The sequence below is a fragment of the Leptonotus elevatus genome, chromosome 2, assembly GCF_054856555.1.
Source record: "Leptonotus elevatus isolate MCC_2025b chromosome 2, RoL_Lele_1.0, whole genome shotgun sequence".
In the NCBI taxonomy this organism is placed as follows: Eukaryota; Metazoa; Chordata; class Actinopteri; order Syngnathiformes; family Syngnathidae; genus Leptonotus; species Leptonotus elevatus.
The window spans coordinates 5,861,031-5,881,414 of record NC_141240.1 but is presented as its reverse complement, the minus strand read 5'-3'; the positions used below and the strand labels follow the sequence as shown (position 1 = coordinate 5,881,414).

The 20,384-nt window shown below is 40.1% G+C and overlaps 1 protein-coding gene across 2 annotated transcripts; it reads right to left on the bottom strand.

The window, feature by feature from the left end:
- Positions 1-1,314: 1,314 nt before the first annotated feature.
- Positions 1,315-18,380, bottom strand: mrpl39 (mitochondrial ribosomal protein L39). 2 transcript variants are annotated; one of them, XM_086070268.1, is made up of 10 exons: positions 18,237-18,380; positions 17,385-17,597; positions 17,136-17,275; positions 9,466-9,565; positions 9,310-9,377; positions 9,122-9,234; positions 8,981-9,046; positions 5,742-5,895; positions 5,572-5,619; positions 1,315-1,479 (listed from the first exon to the last, which is right to left on the bottom strand). In XM_086070268.1, exons 1-10 carry the CDS (start codon positions 18,271-18,273, stop codon positions 1,399-1,401), a joined length of 1,020 nt encoding a protein of 339 aa, XP_085926394.1. In that variant the 5' UTR covers positions 18,274-18,380; the 3' UTR covers positions 1,315-1,398. The 2 variants fall into 2 exon arrangements, with proteins under 2 accessions (XP_085926394.1, XP_085926395.1); XM_086070269.1 differs by lacking the exon at positions 1,315-1,479 and having other exon boundaries at positions 5,598-5,666.
- Between the last annotated feature and the right edge of the window lie 2,004 nt (positions 18,381-20,384).

Below are 20,384 nucleotides of genomic sequence, written 5' to 3'. Positions count from 1 at the left end.
TTGAGAAATGATACGTTTGGAATTGCACGCAAACCAATAGATTTTCTCATTTGCCAGTTGTCTACAAGCACCTGTCACACATGGTTGACTTAATAGAAAATTAACTCCACACATTACTGTCTCATGCTCAATCATGAATAGACGCATCAAAGCCGTGCAGTGGTAAAAATATTTATAGACCATAGGAACCAATCAAATGAAAAATGGTGAAAGTCAGCTTCCTGTATCGATTGATGACATTTTATGCAACTGCTCATTCCTATCCTCAAAATAGACATTTGTACTGTTGGAAAACTGAGAACTCCAAAGGAAAGTTCTTTGGATTGTTTTTGTTTTTTTGTTGCCTTCATACGACGGCGTATTAGGGCCACGTATAAATAATTATTTTTTGAGGGGCAGGGGGTGTAATATGCCTATAAAAAGACTCACACATTTGCGAGAAAAAAACCTAGCAAATTTGCAACTTTATAGTGGTAAATTTGCGAGAAAATGTATGCTATTTCTTGATTTTTTTCATGCAAATTTGCCACTTTATATAGTCGCAAATTTAAGATTTTTTTCTCGCAAATCTGCCACTTTATAAATTCGCAAATGTATTAGTTTTTTTTCACGCAAATCTACCAATTTGTTCCTTTATAAAGTGGCAAATAAGACACTGCAGGAATATAAAAATAAAGAGTTTTTGCAAAATATTACATCACTTCTTTTCCCTCTCGTGAAAACTTGATTGAAAATGTTTAGGTTTCATATTCTGCGTATTAAGTCATGAAATGTCTTTTCTGAGGTCATGACAACCTTGACTAGCAATCTAATCACTTCTTGTGCGGACGCGCATGGATGCCAGATGCAATAAAAGTGCCCGAGATGTCGTTTTTACAAGTACAGGGGTGGCTTGACAACGGGGTGAAAATTAAAAATAGATCCAGTCTGACAGTTGTCCATCTTCTGAGCAAACTCTTGGCAGAAAAGCTAATGAGCGATCCCCTCTTCAGTATTGTCACTTGATATAAACATCACGAACAAGTGAAAGTGTAAGAAGCAGGAGTGTTGGGTGGGTGTCATGTGTCAGCGGCGGACTGGCATGGTCTCGCGGTGGCCTCAGAACACATTCAGACAGCCACCTGTCTGACAAGTGACGCACGCCACAGCTGCCAACAGGACAACCTCCAGTCCATACACACTCCGCGTTTGTTGTCGCAAATCGCTCGGGCACACGTGCGCAACACACGCTTCCAATATCACTCCAACATGCTCAGCTTCACAAAAAGACCATTGATGTGATTTCAGTGAAAACACGTGCAAATGAGTCGCCAGTTTGTTTAGTCAGTTTTATTGTTCAAATAATACATGGCAAGTGTGTGTGTGTGTGTGTGTGTGTGTGTGTGAAGAATTATACTGTTACTGGCTGCTTGATTGTGGAGCGGGAGCAGCAACAGGAGGCGGAGCCACTTCCTTAGGCGGCGGCACCTCCACCTCCACCTGTGGGTCAAAAACAGGTGATTTGTTATGAATGCACAGCTTTGCCTTTTTATCTGTTGCTTCATTAATTAACATACTGTACTTTGCTATTACTAAAGGAGACATTGTTGAAAGTTTTGATTGCAACAGCATCTATCCATATAAGCCCCGGTTTACAACGAGCCTGGTATTCCCATTAGAATGAAGCTGAACGTCCAAACCAAATTAAAATGTTCCATATAAATGCCTCAATTGGAATAAACAAGCCGAATTGCGGGCTTGGTCTTCATTTTAAATATATGTATTTGGGTATTGCTGTACGTTTGTCCAGAAGAAGGTAGGTCAAACATTTGTATTCGAATTGTAGTTTTTATTATTAAGCAACATATAGTGACCTTTTTAACAAATATAAATACTACATATGCTACAAAAAACTACTACTAAAACTAGAACAAAACATTTTACCCCAAAAAACCCTAATAAAAACAAATCTGCACTAAAAGCTAATTAAAACTAACCGAATTAAAAAAGAAAAAAGAAACACAAAAGAAAAAAAAAACCCCAAACGATTGAGATTTTTAACTGCTCTTAACCTGGGTCTTGTATTCTTCGTTATAGTTACTTTTTGTTTCATTTTTAAATTCAGTTAGTTTGAATTTGATGTTGAAGCAGGTTGACTCGTTTTAATTTTTTAAAGTTTTTATTATATTTTAGTAATTTGCATTCTTTGCAGATTTTTTTGTCAACAGTTTAAAATATTTTTCATTTAATTTTTTCCCCTCCCCATTTTTCTTCCATTTTTCGTGGAAAATGTACACTGAATGTTTATCAGCATTCTTTTGAGGAATTTTTAAAAATGTTTGACATGGCATCATCATCAACACTTTAGATTGGCCAATAACTTGTACAAATGACACCAACAAGTGTGGACTGACCAAAAGTACAGATGTCTGAAAAAATAGGAAATTTGCCAAATTGTGCCAGCGTGATATTATATATATCGCCACTCTATTATAACCACAAATGCATTTCACTTCTACGTGGATTTACGTTATTCGTGGGCCAGCCCAGTCCCCATCACCCGACAACTCTATATGAACAATTCGTCTTGTGTAACAAAAAAAGGTCACTATTAGGCATTGTGTAATATCAAGTCAAGCAACTACAATACTCAAACAGCTGTTCAACATTATTTTTCCTTCCATACAGATGTGCAGTAATATGCAGGCTTTCCCTCAGCGTTTTATGAGCCCGGCGGCTCACCAGGCTCTTTGTACTGACCCGGTTGGGCCAGTGTCCGTGAACTTGGGGTGGTCGTACACAGTCACATTCTGGCCCTGAGCCACTGTGAATGTAAACCCTGCAGTAGAACAAAACTGCTCTAATTTGGGTCTCTGAAATGCATACGGACCCGCCAAGTGTGAAATTAAAGCTTAAAGGAGGAGAAAGCTCCAATGACAACAAAAAGAGCGAACCGTTTGTTGCTTAGTTGGCAACACTGAGAAGCCACCGTGCCCAAGCTCCGCCCCAGTCGTTATGGTAACAAAAATGGACGTCCACTTGTACAAAGTAGAACCGCCCCTCCTCCAAAGTGAGTGACTTCAACCAGTGTGATAAATTGGTATTGAATGAGAATAAATTATTCATCATTAGTGCAGGGGGACAGACAAATGTCAAGAGATTATTATTAATAGAGATAGACCAATATGTTTTTTTTCCAAAGCCGATACTGATTATTAGTAGTCATGGAGGCTGAAAACTGATATTTGAAGCTGATATAAATTTCAAGTAAAAAAAAAAAAGGGGGGGGGGGAATTTACATTGATTTTTTTTTTTTTAAATACATATGCCAATCTGGAATTTGTTGTAATGTCGTAAATCATTTTTATTGAACATTTTCACTTTTCAAAATGTAGGTTTTTTTTGTTTTTACTTTTAAGACAATAGACAACTTTAAATTAAAAACAAAATGTTCAGGGTTATCAGTACATCTTAAACAGTTAAATGGAAACTTAAACAAGTAAATACCATAGCGCTCTTTAGTTTTCTACAGTAAATATTTTTTTCTCAAATTTAAAAACACCAGAAATTTAAAATATTTTATATTTTTTTGTTGTAATGTCAAACAAAAACAAAAGGTTCAGAAGGTGAAAACTGTGGAATGATATTGAATGGCATGGAATGCTGCAGAATGACCTGGGAAGAGCTGAATAATCTTCCCTTAAGTGAAATGAAAGAGTTCAATGTTTTGAATGTCACTTTGAAAGGATATAAATGTGAAATGTTGAATCTGCCATTAGGAATGCATGGGGGAAATTAGGGTACAAAATCAATAATTGTAGGTAAGCCGTGAATATTTGCAATACTAAAAAAAAATGGGACCTAGAAGGATGAATATTTGGAATATGTTAAAATTAGATTGACAAGAATCGGATGAATTATGTGGAACTAGATAGATGCCCCAAAAAATGGGCAGAATAATATTAACAAGTTTAAAGTATAGGAATAACGTTTTTTTATTATTAATTTGAGTTTTTTTTTTTTAATTGAGTTAGTTTTAATTAGTTTTCAAGGTGGTTTTGTTAGTTAATTTTTATTAGTTTTAGTTAGTTTCAGTATTAGTTATTTTTTTTAACTATTTTTTTATTTTTAAATGTGTATTACTTGTGTGCAATATTTAATAAACATAAACACTATGGTCAAAAAATTTCTTACCAGGGTTGCATTTGGGCTGAGTTAACTGAAAAAGCAGGCAAATTTGTCGCCAAGGAGCGACGTCATCTGAAGGTGCTTTTCTATTGGCTGCTGCTAGATGACGTCACTTCTGTGTGACACACTTTCAAATGCGGTTAATATCGAAATAAAAATACTTTAAATCACATTTAAAATCATCCCCAAAGGCTCATGCATCAAATTAATTACCAAAGACTAAAATGAAGGACATTTTGGCTATAATTATAGTAAGTTTTAGTTAGTTTTGTAAATATAAAATTTTGTTTGTTATTTTTGTTTTTTTTAAAAAGCATTTTGGTTTTTATTTTATTTTGTTAACAAAATAGTTTTTTTAATTTTAGTTTTTTTGTGTGTGTTAGTTTTCGTTAACTAAAATTTCTTCATCGGCACCGATAATCGGCAAGTCTATCCCCAATTATTAGGACACCTGTGACCTGTCTAAAAATCTAACGCATACATAGGACAACTCCTCGAAAGAAAGTTGGCACGCCCATCCTTCAGCAATGGCTCTTCTGCTGATTGTGAGTGAGACGCTCCGCTCTGGGACAAAAAGGACATGCTAACATTGCAAGCTGCGTGAGATGACGTCCTCCAGTCCAAAGCCATAAAAAGGGAGCAGCAGCCCTCCATGCAAATCTCATGCGTGTCAGAACTCCACCAAGAAGTGATCCACATATCATTCAATCCTGACGCTGATCCGACTCCATACGTTTGCCTTTAACAAAGTGCACTTTCAATTCCCCAAATAACAGTGGCGCTGTGAAAAGGAAATGTAGGCCGCGCAGCATCGTATGTCATCAGCTGCCAAATCAAGCGTGCCTATTAATGAGCAGTCCTTTTCCCGCACTACACACTCAGTGAGGCAGTGATGCACAGAGAATGCCAGAAAGGCTGCAGCAGAAATGTATTCTGCCTAGATAGCTCCATCCAAAATTAACTCAGCCTCGTTTCATCAGCAGGGATTTATGCATCTTTGCTGCTTCACTCGCAATCCACTTGTGTCGCCAAGCACCTCGTGGAGAGTCTGGAGAGATTTAAAAATACTTTTCGGGATCCTTCCTTGATGTCAACTTCACAAACGGGCGGTTTGTCCTTCATGAGCAGGATGAGAGCCCTTTCGCAATCTGTGCCAAAAACATAAACGCAAAGCCATAAAAAAAAAGACGACGTTAAATCCTCGCCTCTGGCTACAGTGTGAAACGTGGAGTGATGAGGGGCATCCAGGGTAAGGGCCTGGCTGGATTTAGAACAAGCGCTAATTTGGACTAGCATCAAGCATGGAGACCCGAGCGCTGCCTCGCTAGTAACGGCCCAGCCTGGGCTGGCAGCAGCGCGCTCGCTTTGATGTTTCCTGTGTGAAACAGGGATGTTTGTTCTCACCAGTTTGACTGCTCGCTGCCTCAGTTTCCTCCAGACTGTATGGTGGGCCTGCATCAACAACACAACGTGACTAGCAGTCACATGGACACACAATTCTGGCCAATCACACGTGACAGTTAACATATCCGCTAAACTCAAACATTTTTTGGGATTGGAGTCATCCATCCTACCTCCAGCTGCGACGGCAGTGAGAGGCCCTGCGCGCGGCGATGGAGGCCCCAGCGCCCTGCGCCCAGGCTGTGGAGCGCCGTCACCTCGTACTGGAAACACAGGCCTGTTCTGGCCACCAGGGGGCCCCCGCTCAAGAGAACATAATCAGCACACCTAGGAAACAGTGAGGGAGGGGGAGACTTTAGTTAGGCTTGGCATTTTTCATCACTTCTGACAGCAGTCGTTCGTAATATAATAGTTTCAAATAGCTCCAAGTTCTGCACTCAAATGATTATTTCTGTATCTGTAAACAGGTTATTTTATTTATTTTGCTGTCTGCCATTTTGCAAATAAAGTCTTCTCATCCGGAACTCAATTCAAGTCAATTTTATGTATACAGCGGAAGTTCCCAACCAATTTTTCAAGGCACTTAGCAAATGGAGCCGGGCAAAAATCTAGCTGGATGAGTAAGCAAAAATTCAACATCACAGAGAACAAAGACTCATTTTGGAGATCCGCCTGCCTCAGACCGAATGGGACTTACAAATTACACTGCATAGTTCAAGTGACCGTTCTGATGTTTTGCTCCCAAGTATGGAGGACCAAAACTAAATAAATGAAAGTAAAAATAAAAAAACGAGATTCAAAAAATAAAAATTTATATAAAAATAAATACAAAATTAAAGATATAAATATAATTAAATATCAATCAATAAATAAAAATGCTCTGCTCTCACATTTATTTATTTTATGCTGCAGACGCTCTGTCAGGTCGAAATGTTATTCAAATAAAGGGGCGGTCCTTGGCGTGTCTTGGGTTGGGTTCCGCTGTTGCAAATTGCCTTTCAGTGTTTGAGTGAGCGGCTCGGCGAAGAAGGAAGTCTCGCCGGCTTGCATTGGTGATCTCCAGCAATGGACGACTATCTTGTCCACTGTCAACACGACTTGCGACTTGAGTTGCTGGACAACAAGTCGTGAATCTAATAGTGAATCTTGAGGTCTTCACACTAATGGTGATTGTAAAAGTCAGAGTTGCTACAGGTTTCTTCTAGTTAAATTGAAGACTTCTAAAAACTTATTTAAGACCATTAAAAAAAAAAACTAAATTTTTTACAGCCTTATTGGCAAAGAAAAAACAAATTTGTGAATTTGCGTTAAAATTATTTCTCCAATGTGGAAATGTGGAATTTATTGATTGATTTTGTTTATTAAACATATAAACAAGTAGCAGAAAAAACCAAAGATAAAAAAAGGGAGAAAAAAACCAAAATTTTATACAAGCATCATTAGTTACAGTTTATATGCTCAAAAGGGAGTAAGAAGAAGTTGAAAACTTATCTAGTCCTACCCCTTATTCATTCTATGTTTTGACTTATTTCAATATTGATACAATAATAGGTTAATTGTATTTCAACAAAAGAAAATGTATAAACCTAGTCATATATACAAGTGCACTTTGACATGCGTACATTTGCCAGCAACATACGTACATGAAATTCATAGGCATATACCATAATACATTTATGACTCATATCCTTATACTCACATATAAAATGTTCATTACACTCATACCGATATATAAAAAAACAACAACAGCAATTTTAACAGCTCATGCCTGATTTAAGCAATTTTTCTAATTCAGCAAGTGACTGACATCTTTTCAGGTCAGTTCCAAAATTATCCCACAAAATAACACCTTTTACAGAAACACACCTTTGCTTAATATTTGTTCTTGTTTTAATTTTTTTGTAGACACTGTTGTAGACACTATGCTATAAGAACTCGCTCTAATTTCAAACAGCTTCTGAGTACTGCGGCAAAGTAGATTGTTGTGTACTTTGTACATTATTTGTGCTATTTCAAACCCGACTAAGTTGTAAAATGTCATTGTATTTGATTGAATAAATAGAGAATGTGTTGGTTCTGTATATTTTAAACGATTAATAATGCGTGCATGATGTAAGAATGCAAGATATGGAGTAGGCTACTCATGAAACACCAACACAGTGCACATGGCAGACACAGACAATATTACAATATTGTGGCGCCTAGTTTGCCAATGACTGTAAAAGCGATGTCAGGCTAAGACAAGGGGAGCTTAACACCGATAACGAACATGCCAACTAAATGAAAGGATTGTTTACTCAACCATGCGTCGTTGAATTTACAGTTCCTCATATTTCTAATATGGAATGGGTGGCTACGTGTAAACCAGGGATAGGCAAGTTCGGTCCTAGAGAGCCGCAATCCTGCATGTTTTCGGTGTCTCCTGCCTCCAACCCAGGTGTTTCAAATCATCAGCTCATAGTTACTTACGTTCTGCAGGAGCCTCTCATCTAACATCAAAAACATGCAGGACTGTGGCTCTCTAGGACTGAACTTGCCTACCCCTGGTTTAAACAAACCAAAAAATCTGCGTGACTGCATTGTGTAGTGGTGCTGGTTCATCTTCAGTGGACTATTGGAGCCATAGATTGTAATGAGTCTGACCCAGGGAAGTGTTGCACTCCCAATGATTGTCTCATCCGTCCTATTTATTTAGACTACACATCAAAATCAGGGCTCTAGACTAACTTTTTGTACTGGTTGCACTGGTGCGCCAACTTTTTTTTCTTGGTTGCATCAGTGCTAAAATGAGTTGCACCAAATGTTTTGACCACATCGCATTCACAGAGCTGCTAACCTATAGAAATTCACTTCCTGAACAATTTATTTTAATTGTCATATTTTTACATTTCTGTCAGGAACATCACAGCAGGACTGTGCGGAGAAGTGTTTTATATATCGCTGGAGTCAGGCCAAAATCGTCACTGCTCAGGAGACCCCCAAAATGTCCTATTTGTTCAACCATTAACATTGCATCATCATGGAGAGCAAGCCATTTTCAACACTTCAGATTGATCAATAATTCCTAAAAATGACACCCGCACGTGTGGACAGACCAAAACTATAGATTTTTGAAAAAAATAATGAAATTTGCCAAATTGTGATTTATAAGGCGATATATATTTCATAATATATATTAGGCATATTATTATTATTATTAAATTATGCTTGAAAGACTAAATCACTCACAAAATGTGTTGCTTAACAGTGACATTTCAACAACGCACATTGTGTGGCATGGCATGCATTTGGCGAAATAGGTCTTGTGGTCAATGTTGCAAACAAAGTTTGAGCTAACACGGCTGTCTGTTTATATATGTCCAATGTCCCTAGCTTGCATGTTCATAAGATCGTTAGTGTCTGTAAATGTCACCTGTAAAGCGTCACTGTCCCGTTGGGATTCTGGGCTGCCTTCTGCTCCACCGCTTCCTGTTGACACCTGAAACAGAAATTGAAGTCTTAGAGGTGTAGAGGTACATCATGTGATGATAGACACGGGGTGGTATGCATCTACCTGCTGTGTGAGAAGACTTCTAGTGCCACAGAGGGGGCCACCTCCAGAGGCTCCCAGGGCAAGTCCTGGAAAATGAGCTGCTGCGCTCCTCTCGTCAGAGAGCGCAATGACTCCTAGAGCATAAACACAAGCACGTGAGCTCCTGTGAGATCTGAAAGGCAGCAGCTAGTAAGCCAAAGGCATCCAACCTCAGAGGGAGTCCAAGAGTCTAGCTGAGGGTCCAGGACCAAGTCACAAAGAAAAGCCCCTGAAGTAACTGCAGGGAATGTATTCATGAAACAAGCTGCAGGACAAATCCAGGCAAAATCAAATATGAATAGTGAAACCCTAAACAAGCCTTCTACCTGGCACCTCTGGTGTGCTGAGCAACTCGACGGACAATTGGTCCTTGAAGGCCGTCTCCAGCACCTGGCCGAGAAGGGCAGCACAGGAACGCCAATAAGCCTGTCAATGAGGAAAAGGGGAGAGGCTGCTTTAAAAGGGACATAATATGGAAAATTGACTTTTTAAAAATAATTGGCTCTCAGGTTTGTTTTGTCTACCTGCCCAGCGACAACAGACGCAAATGAGCTGGATCAATTTATTTGAACTCATTCACTCCCAGCCATTTTCACTGAAGCAATCCCCTTCGCTCCTGGCTGTTTTACTGGATTTTGATTTTGCAATGTCCACAGAATATTATGTTCTGTTGCTATAAAAACATGGAACCTACCAAAAGAAAGATTAGAGTCTCTTCTTTCAACAGGAAAAAAACTATATTTATGGACCTATATTTAAGGCACATATTACTATCCTAGAAAAAAGGGAAAAGGGTTTATTATTTTCCGCAAAAATGCGGCCCGTACCGTAAATCGCACCGGCACAAATGAGGTATCAAACGATGCGGCTCGATCTGACTCGCTGCGGCATTATTTTTCTAAGAATTCAGAGTTACCATGGCGACGCTATTCCCCAAAAAGTCCCAAAAAAAAGTCCAAGACACGCTGCGCGCGCATACGTTAACCGACCGATATGAATTTTAGCTTATTTTGTTGCAATTTTTCCCATCTTTAGCTCAGTGTCCAAAAAAAATTTAAGGAATGAAAGCTCTTCCCCTTGTGCGGGTTCAAAGACAGTGAGCGAAATAGCCTTTTAACATTGGTGTGTATTGCGTCGGCTTGAGTGGAGCAATTAGCCTTTGAGTGACGGGAACCAAAAAATCTATTTCCAAAAGTTTCACTTCAACTCGTCACCATGGCCACAATCTTTGCTCACTAGACATCAAATTCGCACATTTTGTAGTCACAAGGGTCTGCTTTCAGACAAACCCACTTTTATTTGGCTAAGGTGTCATTTAGTACCTTTATTTTCACTTTAAGCGAGGAGAAGTCGGACTTTTTCGCCTATCTTTTCCATGTTAATTTCGGCGCCTTTCTCTCTTCATTTTTTTATAAATCATAAGTTTTCAACCTGCTCTAATTTGGTCATTTCTCATCCGATGAAAAAAATGAGAACATGCTCGCGTTCCCCAAACCTTTGCCGTTCTAACGAGCCATTTTTGGAATCTGCATCTTCAAACGTTAAGTCGTGAGAGGCTTTTGTTCGAGGTGTGCGTATCTCATGCATTTGTGTTGAATGTGTGTGCGTGATGTCTCCATGTTCAACTCCAATGTGTGTGCGGGAATGTGCATGTTTCTTAAAGAGACAGTAAGATACGTTTAGTTTATGTTGATTATGGTTAACTTCCACATTTCTTGACCGATTTCTATCGTTTAAATTTTATACTGTTCAGCTCTTTTACATAAAAAAAAACCCCGCAACATTATTATTCTTTTTTTTAAAGGCAATGGAATGGACTGCTATTTAAATAGTGCTTTTTTAGCTATACTGCCTGGTCTCTCACGTCTGCATAGCAACTGCCTCAGCCAATCATCTCTCTTACTGTTGAGCTCAACTCACCCCCTTTTTTTCTTGGTGTACTCAAGGCTTGGCCTATGTACGACTACTACTATTGCAAATACTATTACTACTACTACTATCTTGGACATATGATTAGGTACACCCTGGACTCTCGCCACTCCACCCACCCAGGGTGGCGGCCATCTTGGCCAATTAATTAGGTACACCAAGGATTCTCGCCACTCCGCTCGCCCAGGGCGGCGGCCATCTTGGCCAATTGATTCGGTATGCCAAGGACTCTCTCCCCCTCGCCCACCTGGGTCGGCGGCCATCTTGGCCATTTGACTACTACTAAAATTACTACAACTACAAGTACTACTAATACTACTAAAAGTACTTGCTACTACTACAAGTACTTGCTACTACTATTGCTACAAGTATTGCGTCTTTCCACCTTGCAAGAGTCAGCAGGCCCATTCAAAATTTCCGCGGAAATTTTTCTAGTTCTATCTGTTTCTGCATTTCAGCAATTAGCATTAGAATATAGCTAAATTTCATCGTTATTCACAAACCTGTTGAAAACACTGGGGAAAAAGAGCTTGTTGCAACATGGCCCTGGTTGATCTCTTATACTCTGCTGCCACCTTCTGGCCGTTTTTGTAATATCTACCATTGCTTTAATCAACCTCTTCAGGTCAGAAGTTGTATCAAAGCCTTCTGTATGATCTAGCATTAAAAAAACATAAAATATGTTTTTGGGAGTGAAGGACAAAGTATTAAAAAACTTATTTCTAAGTTTTCGGGTTTCAATTAGTTAATTGTGCACTATCCCTGTAAAAATAAACAATAAATGATAACATGAAAATAAAGAACACTCTGAGGGGGGTGATGAAGAGTGGAAACTAAGGCTGTTGGTCCTGATAATATGACGATGAAGATATGGAAGTGCCTCCAGAAGATGGCAGTGGATTTGTTGCCAATTTTTGAGAGCAATGGTGATGTGAAGAGTTGTAGCAACGGCAGAGGAAACAGGTTGATGGGCCACACAATGACAACCTTGGAAAGTGTAGTGGAAGTCAACTTGAGACAAGAAGGGAAGGGGGTGGGGGTGGTGGTGGGGGTGGGGGGCTGGGGGGGTTTGTGAGCAGCAACAGTATGGTTTTCATGCCTACAAAGAGCACCCCAGATATTTGCCCTGAGAATACTGATGATGGAGGACAGAGATGATCAGAAGGAGCTCCATTGTGTCTTTGTGGATTCAGAAAAAGCGAGATGCTGTGGTTCTGCGTCAGGGAATCTGAAGTGGCGAAGAAGTATGTCAGATGAGTCTCGTTATAATGATCAGTCAATGACAGCAGTGAGGTGTGCTGCCTGAGTGAGAAAAGACTGATGTGAAGGCGGGATTCTGAGCCCCTTCGTGTTTGCTGTGGCGATGGGCACACTGACAGATGAGACGTGAATTGAAAGAAAAGTTTTATAGGACGGTGGTGAGACCAGCCATGTTTGTATAGGTTCCCAGATGGCAGCAATGAGCAGAGGACAGGAGAAAGAGCTGGAGGTGGCAGAGTTAAATATTCTGGGAGTGGCGGGGATGGACAGGATCAGAAATGAGCTCGTCAGTGGGACAGCACGGACTGACCGCTTCAGACCAGAGACCATGCGAGAAAGGGAAGCTTGATCTGGCTTGCACATGCCGCAAATGAAGCTGCCAGGTAGGAGGAAAAGAAGAAGGCGAGAGAGGAGATTTATGGATGTACTGAAGGAAGACTTGTGGATAGCTCGCCTTAGCGCAGAAGATGCTGAGGGCAGTGAAAGATGGGAGAGGATGATTCACTCTAACAACCCTTGCATAAGGTTAACCCGAATGCGAAAGAAGATGAAGAGTTGATGTATGAACACAAGTTGACATTAGTGTTAGAGAAGTCGTCGTAACAGATCTTTTAAGATTTTCCCCAAAACATAGAGCCAGCAGTTTTGATCCGCAGTCGCTGGTCAAATTCCCCTGGTTATGAAATGTCATGTACATTGGGATATAAATTTAATTCTCACAATTATAAGAACAAGGGTTGGGCGAGTACGGATACCAGGTATGAGTATCGGCTTATTTCAAGGTATCAATACATGTGGCTACTATAGCAGAATAGACAATTCCCATTAATTTCATGCAATTTTAATGAAAAATGCTATATTGTGATTTACCCGATACAACTTTTTCACTTCCGATACGATACCAATATTGCACTGTACTGTCAGACAGGGCGGGACGATTAACTCTTTGACTGCCAGACGTTTTCAGAAAAGGGATGCCGCCAGTGCCAGCCGATTTAAGCATTTTGACTGATCTTTCAAGGTCCACAGAAAATGTTCTGTTTGGACTATGGAAACACACATACTACCAAATGAAAGATTGGACTTTCATCTTTCATCAGAAAAAAAATGTTTGTTTCTACCTTATTCCGTTCTTTAGTAATCAACAATAGAAAATGGTTAGTTTGACCCAATTTCGCCTGTTTTGGACCAAAATATGGAGAAATCAAGCTTTTAGTGAAACGATATTATTTCATGCATTCTAGTGAATTTTACACTTCTTTTTGTCCATGAACGATACCACAAACACCTAAATAGTGCTTTACTTCTATAAAACACTACCACCAAGAATGAAAAAGTGTTTTTTGATAGCAAAATACGTTTATTTACATTCAACAGTGTAACAATTTGACAACAATTTGGCAAACTATTTACAAATGTGTGCAACTGTGGTGCTATTTACAAATATGTGGATGTTTCAACGACAGTTTTTCTTTTTGTAACACTCTCCTGCGTGCAAAGAGACGCAACAGCATTTGCACAACAGATTGCCTCTTCGCGTGCGCCACTTTCTTGCAGGCCGTTTTTTTCCGGGGAATAGCAAGTATATACTGCAGTGTGTCATCAAGTCTAATATCAGGATCATGCTACGGTTTCGTTACGTCTCGCTTCCCCGTGTCCTTCAGTTGCTATACCGGGTGGTAGGAGATGTTCTGATCCATTTTATCCACTCCATTCATGGTGGCATCGTAGTCCAGAAACAGTGTCTTCTCCGTGATCAGACTGTACCCGCTCCTCCGATGAATATGCATTGGACTCGGGGTACTCTTCATTGTCCGATCGAATGTCCGCTTGTGCAGCTCCGCGTTTTCCGGCGTTAGCAGCGCTAGCCGGTGAGGCTTTATGACGAGAGAATAACGGCCGCGTCAAGGCTTCCAACTCCGGCGTCAACCTCGGGAGTGACCATCATCATCATCATCAATGTGCATTGGTCGATGCTTTTCGACTACTCTCCATCGTCCGATCGAATGTCCGCTTGTGCAGAAGTACCCGGCCGGCTATTGTGCGCGTTTTCCGGCCTTAGCAGCGCTAGCCGCGCTTAGCCGGTGAGGCTTACTACGTGATCGTAAACACGTCCAGGCTTCCAACTTTGGCGTCAAACTCGGAGTCATCATCATCATCATCATCAATCTGCATTGGTCGATGCCAACTCTCCATCGCCCGATCGAATGTCCGCTTGTGCAGAAGTACCCGGCCGGCTATTGTGCGCGTTTTCCGGCCTTAGCAGCGCTAGCCGCGCTAGCCGCGCTTAGCCGGTGAGGCTTACTACTTGATAGTAACAGTCGCGCCAAAGCTTCCAACTTTGGCGTAGAGCTCGGAGTCATCATCATCGTTGACATCAATGCGCTTTTTAGTATTGGTTGATGCTTTCCGTCTTTGAAAAAAATGCTCAAGCGTGAGCTGCTTGTAACCGGTTGCTTGGTCAGCCATTGTGGCTTCATCAGCCATTGTCTCCTCAACACTCTAGCTCCGCCTCACGTCTTCTACTGACGCCCACGGTGGGCGGCCCATCCAACCTTGTGCAAAGAGAGTCATCGCTGCCCTCTAGGGGCCAAAACGAGTCTTTGACTAATCATATCTGCCTGATACTTTCAGCACAGCTGCCCAAGGCTTTCCTGCACCCGTTTTTGAAAAAAAAACAAAAAAACATAGGGGACGTCTTTTAACGTCCTCGGCGCCCTTCCCTAGGTTTATGCTAAACGTTTTATAACGTTTATGGCAGTCAAAGAGTTAACCGACATTTTGGTGTGATTTTGATTTTGGCTTCTCTCGATCATTAAAACGGAATGATCGAAGAAAAACGATTAATGTGCAGAACACCGCGGCGTGTTTACAAGTTCCCTACGTTGTGAAAGTACCCTGAATGCACCATGTAGCTTGTAGCAAGCCCGGAGTGATTCAGTGTGATTCTGCCACCCATAAGCGTCCTTTAAGCTGTTTAATTACACTCCAGTTGGAGTTAAATGTAAAACTAAACAAATGATAAAAGAACTACATACAGTGTGTACTTAAATACAAAACATCCTTTGTTTTTAAAACATTGCTAGCTTAGCGCTAAAGAGCACGGCAGATCCAATTCAAACGCTAACAAGAAGTTAGCATCAACTTCAGGAGTAATAGTCCTTCATATAACGAATATTCACACACATTTGCTGTGGAAACGCATACCCACGGCCACAGGTAAGATAACACTACTCAAAGGCCAAAATTCTTCCCAATTTGTGAAAAACGAGCTATTTTAATCGAATTAAATTGCAACTTTCTTCTGTTCTCATTGTAAGTGTGTACACCACGGATGCACGGCACCACACTGCCCCTAAGTGGCCAAAACACACAGGAACACCCAGTATTTGTTTTGCAATTACTGTTTTAGTATACAGTATTTCTATGTTACTTTTTATTTTATTTTAACTTTTTCTAGTTTAAGGATTCACAGAATTTTCTTTTCCTCAAAATTCAAGGATACAAAATATATCCAAGGACTTTTTTTTGTGGTTATGCCAACACACATTTCCACACAAACTATAATGTCTGAGGTCCCAGATTAGCCCACCAAGTCCCCAGACTTGTGAAAATAAAATAAGAGAAAATAAATATGATAAAGAAGGTAATGTAATTCTTATGTTTGAAAATTAAGAATGAAAATTAGAGCTGTCAAACGATTACATTTTTAAATCAGATTAATCACATCTTAGAATTTTGATTAATCACGATTAATCACTTAAATAAAAAGGTTTTTTTTATCAACACCCCCCCCCCCCGCCAAATTTGAAGCACACCGGTTATGTGTTAATTCTTTTGACATTCAATGTTATGAGGATGTCTTCAACATTTTTTGATCCACTGTACGCGCTCATCCTCGTCTTTTTCTAATCAGTTAATTATTTGCATAATTTAAAATTGAAAAAAAATTACCCTAATATTTTGACATGCACAAATATTCAAAATGTAATACGCAAACATGTATTAAATGCTCTACTTTAATGCATGTAATTACGTTTATTGCTCAAACCATAACCAGTGCTACCTTAAATGTAGCCATCCGCTGTCACGCTAAAGGATCATCTTCATCTATGATCAAAATTAATAGTGCGATTAATCTGCGTTAATTCATGATTAATGCGATAATTCTTTTGTGATTAATTAATCAGTTAACGATTTAACTTTGACAACACTAATGAAAATGCAAGCGGCTTGAATTTCTTATTCCATAAGGTTATGTTATACTTTACAAAAAGAATAGTTTTTAAGAATAAAGTGTTCAACGTGAAGGGATGAATGGGCGTAAGGCTATGAGTTTTAAAATCAATGAATAATCGTATTATTAATCATGATTTCAATCTCAATCAAAATAACCGTGATTATTATTTTTCCCATAATCCTCCAGCCCTACTGTCGGATATCAATATCGATTCAATATCAGCAGGAATGATACATGCTTTAATTAATTTTTTAGTATGAAATGTTAAAAGAGACTTGATCAAGTGATACTATTCAAACAAAGAACAATAGTCAGCAACACTAGGTATGAGAATATATGACCCATTTAATCCAATCTTTTGGGTTACTGAGTTTTTGTATGTAGACCAATATAATCAGACAGTTTTTTTTTTGGGGGGGGGGTTGATATTGGACTGATCTCTAAAATCAATATCAGATCGGGACATCCCAAATATGCACATGTGAAAATGGTCAGAATAGTAGCACCTCTGCCTTAATTTGGGCCAGAAAACATGTCATTTAAATATAAATTACATTGACAGTTTACCTGGTTGACCAATGTGGGGTTGTCATCTTTAAATGTGAGCAACGCGAGTGTGCAGGAGTGAGTGAGCGGCTGGTGGAGAGGCCACGGTTCGCCATCCACCAGGGCCAAAGCAGAGTTGGTCACATGATGCTCTGTCAGGTCTGCAGGACACACAGAAGAAGGGTCTATTTAAAGTCCCGTACACGAGGAACACATGCAAACAAGACCAAATGGTGTTCTCAGGACTTGGAACTGGTCCCTTTAACTCACGCCTTGCACAGCTCTGCGGTGTGGACATTCCTCTGTTCATGATGAGCAGAGTACCATCCAGCCCTGGGCCCTGCATGGACACCTCGATCTTTTCCACACGGGGGTACAGAGCCCGCTGCCGGGCCTGCTCTCTGGAGAAGACGGCATTGCGGTGGCTGAGAGTCTCGAGACGCGCTGCTGCTACTGCTGCTGCTGCTGCTGCTGACCTAAAACCTGTGAAAATGGCAAAATTGACAGGTGCTGGAATGAACAGATTTCAATGATACATCAATTACAAGACATCTGACTAACCTTTATGCATTTTTAGTGTCTGTATGTGTTCATTTTTAGATTCAATAGTTCATTAGTACACATACATAACAAGTCCATACACTTCATGGGATCATCTGTTTACTGTCCCAACATACACACTCGACCCTAACAAACGTTGACGCAATGAACTTATTTGCCCAGCGGCGTAAAAACACGTGACACAAAACTGTCATTATGATTTTACTACTACTTTAGCGTAGATTAGTGATATACTACGGCGTAAACTGAAGATTTGCTGTTTTTTGACGAGTTAATATGAGGTGAAAGTGGGAGTTGTTGACACGGTTCGGCTGGACTTCGGTGGTGAGTTTGCTGGTCTGCTCCAGCACGAAGAACCGTAAATCACACTCGTACAAATAAAACTTCATTTAGCATTAGCTCCGAATAATGCACATTGAGCGAAAATTTCAGTATAATTGCTGTTTTGAGATAATAACATCGAAGGTTTAATTTACTTGAGGGGGTTTCACATCTTTCTATCAACGCTATTTGTTAGCTCCTATTTGAGCGACTTGTCATTGCTCGCAGTTTGCAACTTACGGCGTTGGAGGCGCTGGCAAGTAGCCCTGATTAGCATCGTGAATAATTTTTCGATGATAGCCTAAAAAGACCGCACACTGTCTATTTCGTTGGCCTCAAACTGAAGGACGCCATGCTAGGTCCTTGTGCTTCAGTATTGGGTCCGACAGGGAACTAAAACCTTAAGCTTCAGTTCCGTTTGGCCATGGAAGGAAACCAGTTACAATTGCGCCCACTAGGCGTCGCTGTTAGCTCTAACTTCTGCAGTTACGTAAACGACCCGCTACTTAAATGTACAGATGGAAAATCAGGGCGTGTCAGTGGCACATCATTAAGGTGAAGATACACGCCACGTCATGGTTTTACTTTTAAAACGGACCTCAGTGTTGCCCCAAATGACCTGGATGAACTATAGCCATTTTGCTAATTGGATTGCATCCAAACTTATGATCTTGGCAATGGTGTCTGACTCTCATGTGTCCTCTACTTTCATTCTCTAATGCACATTAACAAGACTTGAATGGAATTTGATGAATGCTGAAGTTTGAAAGTCCAAAATCAGCAGTAAGTACTGGAACAAATGGCAGCAGCAGATCAGGGACATCATCTGCAGGAACAACACATAAATCATCCACATCACAAATCCTCTATTAGGCAGAGCAAGGTCTGTTTTCACTATGAGACTGGAAGACATCTTGAGTTTGGAAGGAGACAAGTGGTTCAAAGTAAATGATATCCAGATGGAAAAATATATTGGACATTTTCTGCTCCATATTAATTTCTACCACAACCTTTGTTGTTTGCAGGGTCACGGGACGGATACACTCACATGTTCATCTAGACTTCAATAGAGTCTTCAATGAACCTAAACATACTGATTTTCAACATCTTAATGATCTTATCTTTAAAATGTGAGAGACCTAGTTAATATATAATAGCTGATAGCTAATCTTTTGTTTTTGTCATTCTTTCATTATTCTAGTTTAAATTGCAAGCTATTTTGCTGAGTTTGTTTTATTATGGACACTATACTGAGATTATTATACGTTTTTTTGGTAATACAGAGTTCTACACTGTTTTTGAATTCCACATAATACATATGCAAAATTAAACATACTGTATATTGTGTATATTTTATACACATTTGTGAGTCACAACATACAAGTTGTGAGTGAAGGATGTGGGGGGAGTGTGCAGGTGGCTGTGAAAGCTCACTTAGGATCATCTCTGCGTATGCAGAGTTGTGAAGCATAACAGTGTTGATTATATTTTAGTTTAATCATACCACTTGAAAAATGCAGCATGTGTTGTGATAGTCATAATTCAAATTAATTTGTGACACGCGTCAACAACGTAATGTCATCTTTAATTGATGTCTCTGTGAAATTACATCATCGAAAAGCGATTGTCTCATTCCTCCAAACGTTTGGCACTTCTCGATCCTGTATTGTTCACTTCGGCCGTTTCTCAATATGAAGAATGTCGAGTGCAGTCTAGTGAACTCCCCAAGTACGGTCTTGCTTAGAACGTACTTGAGAGCGTCCTTCGTAAGAACGTGAGACTCTTTATACATTGGAATGGCTGTATACTTGTTAACTTCACCCCTATTATTATTCCTGTGATGGCAACACGATATGCAACTTGGGATATTTTCCTAGCCAAACCGTATCCAACCGAGTCATCCTTGATTTAAGATAGCTGACAACAAAAACATCCGGGTAATCTTGGTTTATTTGTATTTTCAATAGGATCAGTACTTTGGCCACAACTGATGACATTTCACAAGATCACAAGGACGTAAGAATGGATAAGAACGCAAACTGAGAAACAGCTCTTGTCTCCTTGGCGGGATCTCTCAAAGGAGTCGCTAACATGTAAACTGAGGACTGCAGATGTTGCAACTAAGCAATGGTGGCAAATCCAGGTCCAGAAAGTAAAAACCCTGCCACAGTTTGGCTCGAGCCCCTTGTGCTAGCTTCCTAGCAGGTATCAGAGCACCCGGGGAGCTAGTTAGAGAGCTCGCTAGCTAGCACCTGGGGCTAAAGCCAAACTGTGGCAGGGATTTTATTTTCTGGACCTGGATTTGCCACCTCTGCAACTAAAGAAATGACATTCGACCTATATTTCCACCGAAAATCGCGGATCCCTTTCCCTGAACCAGCCTGTCAT

Excerpts from the sequence above, each read along its gene's own strand:
- mrpl39 (XM_086070268.1), bottom strand. The coding sequence starts at position 18,273 with ATGCTAATCAGGGCTACTTGCCAGCGCCTCCAACGCC. Across the intron at positions 9,566-17,135 it reads ACCCCACATTGGTCAACCAG|GCTTATTGGCGTTCCTGTGC; the intron begins GTAAACTGTCAA and ends CCTCATTGACAG. Across the intron at positions 9,378-9,465 it reads CAGCACACCAGAGGTGCCAG|TTACTTCAGGGGCTTTTCTT; the intron begins GTAGAAGGCTTG and ends CATTCCCTGCAG.